The 10,286-nt window shown below is 41.8% G+C and overlaps 1 protein-coding gene across 1 annotated transcript; it reads right to left on the reverse strand.

The window, feature by feature from the left end:
* Positions 1 to 27: 27 nt before the first annotated feature.
* Positions 28 to 7,050, reverse strand: ogfr (opioid growth factor receptor). Its single transcript, XM_012826137.3, has 7 exons — positions 6,583 to 7,050; positions 4,713 to 4,781; positions 4,509 to 4,590; positions 4,338 to 4,416; positions 3,684 to 3,750; positions 3,249 to 3,397; positions 28 to 2,637 (listed from the first exon to the last, which is right to left on the reverse strand). The coding sequence occupies exons 1-7, from the start codon at positions 6,706 to 6,708 to the stop codon at positions 1,521 to 1,523; spliced, it is 1,689 nt and encodes a 562-aa protein (XP_012681591.1). The 5' UTR covers positions 6,709 to 7,050; the 3' UTR covers positions 28 to 1,520.
* Positions 7,051 to 10,286: the final 3,236 nt, after the last annotated feature.

Below are 10,286 nucleotides of genomic sequence, written 5' to 3' on the forward strand. Positions count from 1 at the left end.
AGAGTACAGCCGCACAACACGTACAAATCCTTGTTGGCACAGTCTTTATTGTTTGTTGTGAAACATGTTTCAAATTTGGAACAGGAGCTGTGCACAGGAACTCCCATCCCCCAAACTCATTGCTTACTGTAGACACCTGTCTTCATGGTTCACAGTAAGCATCGTTGTGTCTTCATTCATTTTAAAGTAAATGTATGCATCACGTGGTGAGGAAAACAACAGAAATACAACAATGAGAACAGAAGTTAAGAAGTTATCAGTTTGTTTCTGAGAACGTGCTAAAGTCAGTGGGGATTTCACCTTTGGCTACCAACATATTAACGTGACATAGAAAGAAAAAGTCATGCCGGGAATAACAATTATACAAAATCATTTAATTAAATACCAACCCCACCTCCCCTCATCTTACAAGCAAAATGTTTAAATCACAATGTTCAAGTTGTTCAATAATATATTTCTGTTTTATACAGTTTGGGGTAGTCTCTTAAAAGGATCAACTAGACACTAGGCTGATAACAGCCCTGACTGCATATCAACATCTCTAACTCAAAGGAACTACTCTGGCTATAATTGATCCTTGCTTGAGAGATCACCCCTCGGTTCACTCAATACTGTGTACTCTCAATACAATCAATGAGTCTCTAATTTTGGCATGGCTGTCTCCATGTCTACAACCTCAGTACCAAAATCAAGTTTAAGTTGTGCAACTCTATTCAAACAAAACCATCAAAATACAATTCACTGTATTATCTTAGAGAATTACCTATGAAAATGGGTTTAGTAAGATTAAGTTCTCTTTACAGCAATTTCGTTATACTTAAGTGCAAACCAAAAGAACTCAACGCCAATGGGTTCAATGGTGAGACAAAGAAATGTTAAAACACATTGTGCTGAACTTCACCCTCAGTATCTACACATCCCTACAAATGGCATATTTCTTCTCAGCTGACTGCACAGACACTGACTGCCTCCTTACCCTTTCTTTAGACTTGAATCATTTTGAGAAAAAATGCATCATTAAGCACCACTGACTTGAAAGAAGCGCTTATTGTGGGGTCACTGACTCTCCTAAGGAATCTACCACTGGTCCAGAACAGAAAACATGGCGTATACCACAGCAGCCATCTTCATTGTTCTGAAGTATGGACTGCCTTATGATTTAAATGAACTTTTCCATCAAGTCCAAAAGTTGAACAAATGAGGTCACCAAACACAGCAAGAAAAACATAAACATAATGTTCTATACATTTGGTGCATTATCCACAAATTCATACTTTAAACAAAAAAGCAAAAAAAGTCATAATTAAGTTCATCCATTGCTTGTGGAACATTTAGAAACAAAAATACTTTAACATGTAGCAGTTCAACTACAAGGCCTTCTATTAATAAATAAGACCTAAACAAAAAACAACCTAATAGTTCTTCTCTTTGAAGTCTTTAATTCCATGAGAACAGCAGTGAAGTGGTCCTTTCAGGCAAACTCATGAGCATACGATACATATAGTATCCTCTACTAGCACTCATAGGCTCTGCAGGTCTGCAGTCACGCTTGTCTCAACATCCATTGGCTCCTCGCTATTCCGTACATCAGTCCCATTTGTTTGATGGTTGGCTTGTGGCTCCTTGTCAGCTGTGTGCACTGCAGATGCAATGCCTGTTTTTGGGGTCGTTTCCCCACTGTCTGTGGCAGCTAGAGTACTGCTAAAGTCTGTCCTGGGAAGCTTTTCTGCTCTTTCATCCACGGTCCTGCCGACTCGTTTGGCAGGTGAAGTTTCCGCCAAAGACTGTGTGCTCTGGTTGGGTTGACCGTCTGTGGGCTCAGAGGGGCTATGGCAGGGACTGCTCGGTGGTTCTGCCCCATGCCCGTTGCCAGACGGCGCCGTTTCACTCTCCCTTTTCTTCTTCAGTGGCTTCTCTAGCTCAGACTCCGAAGCGACCAACTCCGGAGTATCAAGTTTGCTCTTGCCAGGCTCTTTGGGCGCGTCCTTCGGCTGACCACTGTCTTTGAGCTCATCATCTTGGCTTTCCTCGTCCTTTGCAGGACTGGCTTCAGAAGAGCTGGAGTGGTCCATCTCTCCATTTTCACAGTTGTTCTTGTTGCCATTGGGTAGAGGGTTCCCCAACAACGACTCGTCAGGAACAGACTCACCCGGGGAACCTTCCGAAGGCTTCTCTTTGTCCACACTCATTGAGGTGTCCTCTTCCATTTGACTCTGCGTGTCTGACACATCGTCCATCTGTTTTCCTTCCTTCTGGCCACTCCCTGACTCCCCGTCCTTCACCTTCCCTCGCGAACGTCCCTCGTCCGCCACAGCACTCTCCCCATTTCCCGCTGCCGACTCCTGTCTCTTCTCTGACTTCTTCTTGAAGCGCTTCTGGATCTTTCTGGGACACCAGACAAACTTGTCCTTTGGCTCGTAATGCTGGTATGCATAGCGAATGAGCTTCCTGCGCTCGCGCTTATCCCGAACAGCAAACACAAAGTAGTCGAGGACGCTCCGCTTCACACTGCTCAGGTTCTTCCTCACCAAAGTCTCCTCCAGAAAGAAGCGGACGAAAGGGGCTTGATAGTGCTCAAATCCTAGTTCTCCAAGGCTCTTCAGGATGCGGGTAATGCGCAAATTGTTGTGCATATTCCTAGAGGATAAGAGAGATGACTGCTTTAAATATTGATGCCAAAAGACATTGTTTCAGTTTATGCTCTTGCTTAGTAAGTAAATACGTGTAAACCTAGAGATGCACATCGGCAAGAAAATATGAGTGAGATTACTCCACGGCAACAGAGGATCGCAAACCCTCAACAAGGGGTAATGTTCCTACTCTCTGCACTCAAGGACAACTTCAGCCAAAGGCTTGTGGTATTACACCTACAGGTACACCGTCGGTCTTGCAAACGGCAAGTCAAAATGTCTGCAATGATGTGTACAAAGATATCTGGGTGAATCTCCCAAGCATACATTTGAAAGTCTCATCCTCTACACCTACTTCTTAATTAATGTCTTTCAGGATGCGTAGGGCAGAGCCGAGTAAGAACTACTTGCAAACTCAAACTTAAAAGTGCTGGATGCAAGTCTCTGGTGACAGACAACTCAACCACACCCATCAGCTGGCCTTGATGCAACAAACATAGTGCGCCTGGATAGTATCTGAAAGGACTTTGATTGCAGTGTCTATTCACTATTCTATATTTTTATAGCCTTTTCATTTTGCTCTTCATTGCGACATTGTCAGAGTGGATGAGGACTAACCGCTCAAGGTTGGCAAATCTCTCTCTCCAGTTGTCGGCGCGTTTGACCTCCCCTGTGTTCTTATTAATCAGCTGGATACCGTAGAAGCCCAGCATAAGCTCGTATGACTCCACCAGCCTGGCCTTGGCTTCCTCGTTCTCCCTGAATGCCTGCGGAGATAGCCACCAGGGATGTGGGGGGGGGGGGGAGTTCTGTCACTGAAGTCCACACAAATCATATACAAACACACTTCCTTTCAAAAATGTGCAATATAATCAGTAAAATAAATATATAATGTATAAAGTATATATGCAACATGTAAATAATAAATATATAATGTACAGAAAAAGCAAGCTTCATTATGTGTGTGCGTCATATTGAAGGCGGAAATGTATCTAGAGTTCTGAAGTAGGGTTTTCTTTCTTTCTGTGTCGTGGTAGTTTCTTCTTCACCCACCTGAATTTCCTTCTTTGTGAGTTCTGATGCCATATAATTAACTCCTGGTTCACGCAGCGGAAACAGCCTGAGTCAAAAAAGTACAGATGATTAAAAATCAGTGCTACCACATGAGTACTCCTTGTAATAATACAAAACACGTATTATTACAACACCTTTCTCTCTGCAACAGTGTTTTCAGGTCAAGTGTAGCACATGTGTTAAAAAGTTTTCATCTAAGGAGGAGACTCAGACTAACACTTCAGAACAGGTCAAAGGTTGAACTGATCCAGCAAGACACAACAAACTGCCTCACTGTCTATTTGAGCAGTGAGAGAAGACGGATTATGGTGTGACAATGTGTAGAGCACCGCCAGCTCTATAGTTCCTGTGGTGTTTTTGAAACTGTTGACACACCTTTGAGTGTTAATTGACAATCCACACCCTCCAAGACAGTCCGCTCTCATAAATGACAACAGCCAAAACACAATGCTGGTCTTGACAGTGGACTAATATTATACTTCTTGTCTTCAGTAAATATTTGCACTCACCAACCAAGTCAGTGTCCAGCTATACCTCAAGCTCCACTGTTATTAAGGCCCACAATATTAGCAACTCTAATTGCATGTTGGAATTAGGCAACAGAGGGTATTAGGAAACAGAGGGAAGCCTTACCACTGAATATAGGAATGCACCCTTTCCAGTCTCTTGTAGTCCGTCCTCCATTCTTTATGAAACATTTCTATTGATACATCTGAAAAGACACATTAAAGTGGCATTAGCTCATCTCATTGCTTACATTCCGCTTCATTAGGATCCTATACATACCAAAAACAAAGCACTCACCGTCGGGAGAAGAAGAGATTTCATTTAGATAGAATTTCAAATTAGTCATCCTCTCTTCTGGGCATTCCTCGTCATTAGGAGTCTAGGGAGGGACAGAGAAGTTGTTCTGCATGAGTGGGGCAATTTAATTTTTTGTATTGTGGACAGATGGACAGAAACATTTACATCTACATTTACACAGTAATTTCAAGAGATGTAACTCACTGGATACCCATGGCGGTAGTTCTGCATATCTTTGGCTGCCCTTAGGTTTCTATAGGAGGAATTAGACCACTGTAACAGAAGAAATAATACATCAATCAAACTATGAAACTAGTTCTCAACATTTGCATTTCATAATATACTCTCTATAGGTTCAGATGGTACCTTTTACTTTTCGCCTAGGTATAATTCTGTGGTAAATCTGATGTTGGGCCAGGCAACAGTGGTTTGAATTTAAAGGAAGCAAACTTACTCCTCACTATTTGCACATACCGATCATTCTTCTATCTGAGTGCTACATTTCTCTTGAAGGCCTGGCTCCCTCTGGTCAGGGGAAAAAAACGGGAAGCCCTGTAGTCTTCCTCTAACCCAGTGTGTGTGTGTAGCTCAACAAGCTAACTATGTAAGCTGTCATTTATTTAGATGTAACCTCTGGTAAACCTTGCTGGTCTTAAAAATGGCGCTTGTTGTTGTTTTCTGCTCAATACGCGCCAACCAGTGCAGGGATGCACAGAAGTACCTACCCCAAAAAAGGTACTTATTTCGCACTGACCCTGAAGAGGTCATACAAGGGCAGTTCCTGCAGTGGAAAACTGCCTGAAGGTTCCTGCAGTAGACAGTGCAACCTGAAGTGTGTTTGAGCTGTAAACTAAATGAAATGACTGTACAGCGATGAAACATACAAATGGTGGCGTTATTATTAATACAAATCACCATTATTATATGCTCAACACGCAATCTACTGTTTCAAATCATCCTGAACATGATGCGGACTTATCTACGATCATTTGGTACATATTCACGTCATGAAATGGGCGGCCCCTCCCCTAGCGCCTGCCCGTGAGTGTGAGTAATTTTCATTTGCTGATCGAGACTCATCATTCATCGGAGTTTATGCCCCCAACTCCTCAGCCCCTTGCTCTCTTTCATTTTATGCAGTGCGTGGAGTTAGGCTCAGAGATGGGGGTGAAGCTATACTTTGAGAGATCTAGCCCTTCCATCCATTAGTTCCCATTTTACTCATCTGCATTTAGGCATTTTGACGAACCCAAACACTAGATTTCACGCACGCAGCAACTAACACAATTACCGACGACGGTACTGCGGGATAAACAACTATTAGGTTGAAAGCGTTCACGTGGAAATTACTTAATATTTGTTATGGTTACAATGGAATGCAATTTTTCTTTCGTGCTGGGATGTGGTGTATGAAGCGCAGTCTATAAACTGGCAACTGATAGGCCTGCTCGATTTACAACCAAAGCTTGTAAAGATAGACGAATAGGTACCAATCATGACCAAACGAGCCAGAGCAATTCCTCATAAAATCAAATGAGGCGTGAAACACTGTCAAAGCAGGGAACCCAGATGCTCTGCTCAGTCTTTTCGTACAGGTTTGCTTTCGGCTGATTGACCACTTCCGGTGACGAGTTCCACCAACTCCAGTGGCAAATGGTGGTTAATTGCTAATCTGCTAGCATTAAATAGATGGAACCAGGGCAAATTAACGGGGGCGTGATAACAAGTCATTATTTGATGAATTAAATATGCCACAACAGTTTCGCCAAAAGAAGATTATATGCAAATGTCTACTAGCCGGACAATATCCAAATGTTAAGATATAAAGCTAGCATTCTGCCAGCTGACTAGCTTGCTAGTAAGCTAGGGAGCTGCATAACCAAGCCCCCCAGTTGACAAACAATAATTCAGCTGACAAGGTGGTCCACATTTGCAGTAATATTGGTTTATGAAACGTAACCTACATCTCGTCGAGCTAATGTTAAGCATACATCGCTTGCAATCTGCAACAATATCCGCAAGTTACAATCTCAAAGACAGTATCAACATGAACATAAAATATCGAAAGACATACAAAGCCCGTCTTGGTTTTTTTAGTTTTGTCCTGGCTTGACCGCCGCGTTGTATATTCTCCAAAGTCATCTCCATCGCTCTCAGTGTCCCAGGTCGAATCATAGTCGCAAACCAAATCGTCCTCCATCACTGAGCGCAGTTTTTGTATGAATTCAGAAAACTTGCTTTTACGTGCAAAATCAACTTTTGCAACATCCACTCCTGGTTCTAAACTCGAAAAATGACCACCCGGTCCTTCTGCAACAAATCCCCGAAAATTCCATAGCCGTATGGCCACAGAATAAAAGTGATGCAGGAGAGAGCGTGGGCCCAGTGACAGTGGCTAATGCTTGCTAAATTAGCACTAGCATGGTCAGAGCGGGGTGCCCTTTTGTCACATGGTTCTTACAGAGGATGTTAATATAACGCCTGTGTTTCATGGTTTGTTGCAAATAGGACATCATCAGGCGGTTTCGGACACATATGTAAACATCTAGCAGTCCTCAATGGTCGGATCACTTTAAAGATTATTATATTATCAGAGGAACTGTCTTAAACTATAACTATCCCTTACACATTGCAATAACCTTCATTTTCTCAGACACAAGTATGAATGCAGAACACATGAATAATCAGATGCGCATTCGCCAGAGCTCACTATGCTACAGAGTTTAGTAAGACTATATACGGTATACCATATACTTTTTTTCCCAGAAGCTCATCATTTTTATACACACTAGGAGCAAGGCAACTGATGCAGTGAGGGGGTGTCAAAATAACAAAGAAGCCTAGTCTGGGCCTACTACAAATTGCACAAATAACTAATACATGAAAATGCATTAACTAAGTTAATGAATTCATATGAACTAATTTAACAAATTCAAGTTAAAAACAAAACAAACTGGGCCTAACCAATGTTAGGACCATGGCTCTCGTGTCACAGCCAGGCACCTTAACCCCACCCCAGCAGGCATGCACAGACAGAAAGATAGCATACACTCCAAGTGGACTGATAATGACTTTGTCATACACATTTTAAGCGTGTTCTTAGATTTTGGTGATTTAATTGTGATGCTGAAGTCTAAGTTATTAAGTATTTAAAGGACATTCTGAATGCACAGCGCACACATATAGAAAAATAGTAGGCCTAGACATTCAGTCAACCTGAAATACAATTTAGTAAGTGAAACCAAAAATAACGTCAGCCTAGTCTACTTTCGCGGAATCGGTAGGGAGAAAAACAGAACTGTATGTGTGCATTGCAAAGTCTGTTATAGTGACAGCATACAGTGACCGTATGTAAATATTTTCTCATGCACACGAAGAGGCATTAGTGTACACCCAGGCCACCCCGATAGTAGATCCAAGTTTGATTGAAGCCAACGGGAGAGATCTCCCTGATTTGAGGTTGACTTGCTGTGTAGCAACTCGTGCAACACTTACGTCGCACACACACAGTGCCTTGAGACTTGACTTGAAACTCGTCCTCAAAAGACTTGAGGGACTCGTGAACAATCTTTATTTTTTGGCGCATTAACCAGGTCTGACGAGCTTAATGTCATTCCCTCCCTCACTATCACACGTAACCTTATGCATCTAGTGCGCGCGGCCAGAAATGACTGTGAAGTGCAGCAACTACACTATGGCGAGTAGGCTTCACCTGCAGCTGATGTCCCATTTGTCATAACCTTTGGCTATAATAACTTCATAAAAATCGCTAAATTTCTAATGCTAACGTCTGCGGTATCAACATAAAGGATGCTGGATCGACCCAATCAAACTTTATCCGGCACCTGATAATGCACCCAAATCGGTCAGTTACTTAATCATGTAAAAGTTAATGTTAGCACCTATGTGTAGGTTAGCAAACATGTTTAGCTCAGCATAAGCTATCCAACATGACATTGTTACTATCTTTGTAGCAAATGGAGGTTAACTTGATTAGATTGGCGAGTGAGATAAAATATGTCACTGACAACAATTTCAATTCAACAAGGCTCCAAGTAATTGTTGAAGAATATTGTAGCAGGATACAGAAAATCAGTTGAGCCTGGCATAGCATAGGATACGCAACAAATTCAACCTGTTGAAAAACAATAGGACAATCTTGTATGCCACATCAAATTTTTGAGAATCAAGTAATGTTATCCAATCGTGATGGTCATAGACATTTTCCATTTTTCCACTCTGGCTTGGTGACCTATTAAGTTTAATGCTCATGTTTCCCCTTTCAACAAATTGAATCAATACTCATCAATCTAGATAACTAGTTTAACCAATTTGCATGTCATGACTTACACAATTAATTGATACCTATGTGTTTAGGGGTAAGACTACAGCAGGCGATTGTACATAGCCTTTTGCATGAATGTGCATTTCCAAAATGTTCTTGAGAAATTGCTGTTATGGTGTGCACAAGTGAATAGACGATGTGGAGGATGAACAGTTTTGAGAATTTATATCTTATTTGAGAAATGTACCAAAGCAAATGAGGAAAACTGTAAGTAGGACCTCAATACTGGGTGTATACTGTAGCCGTATGTTCAGGCAAAATATAGTTATTAACTTTAAGGGAAAGCTTTCATTGCCTGTTTCAATAGCCTGTTTAAAGTGATCATGTACCAAACGACTAATCTGTACTGATATTGTATGGTAATAGATAGAAGTGAGATAATAATACTGTACGTACATGCTTTAAATTCCTTAGATGTAGCTATGCTGTTTTCTAAGCAGACTGGATGGCGTGCAGCAGATGATAGAAAGCTCATTACAACCAAGAGACTTGAGACTTGACCTGGACCTGGACCAAAAGAGTTGAGACATGACTTGGACTCGAGGTCAAAGACTTGAGACTTGTGAGCATTTCTGGCTGACAATTCGCGCACACTATCTGTGCATGTGAAAAAATGCTAGACACCAAATTCTCTTAGACCCTTGCACATGTCAAGGTGGCCATCAATTTACTAAAATGTAGACAACCCCATGGCAATGTCAAAAAAGTCAAAAAAGCATCAGTGGACGTCCGCTGTCTAAATGCTGGTTATTATTAAGGAAGCTGTCACTCACTCACATTCAAGCATGATCAAGCCAGCGCAGTAATACTATTAATTATCTCCTGATTAAACTAAAAAAGCACTAATAGCCCAAGATTGCACAGTTACATATGGCTATCTTTGTCCTCGCCTCGTCAACAAAGCTCTCTCCTGCTATGGGGGCCTTTAGGACACTTCCCATAAACCAGCCCCTCACCAGAGGGATCAGAATATCACTCCAGGCATGATGCTTACTCCATCAAAACCCATATCATCAGGAAGCTTTCAGTGGCAGAGTGACAGCACAGCAAGCACTGTAAGCTGACAACATTTTCATCTCTGTCTTTTAATGTCATGTATTTAACTGTTGATGATATCAGGGGGCACTATTAGGCAATGAGGAACAGGTTAACAAATTAGCATATGGATGTAGGAGATAGCACTTCAGTGGCTGAGGGGCAGAAGTGGAGATATCCAAAAAGAATATGGTGTGAGAATATAATTGGATTCCTCTCAGAACACAGGCATCCGTTCTGTCCATTGTAGTGACATTAATTGGATGGTGAGGAAACACATCCATGTTTCATGTTACATGTACCGGCTGAACCATAAAAGGTTATAAATAGTATCATTCGCCATCAAGGGGACTGTGATGTTGAATGCCCCCCTGCTTTGGACTTCTATTTTTAGCTCT

This window comes from Clupea harengus, chromosome 4 (genome assembly GCF_900700415.2).
Source record: "Clupea harengus chromosome 4, Ch_v2.0.2, whole genome shotgun sequence".
In the NCBI taxonomy this organism is placed as follows: Eukaryota; Metazoa; Chordata; class Actinopteri; order Clupeiformes; family Clupeidae; genus Clupea; species Clupea harengus.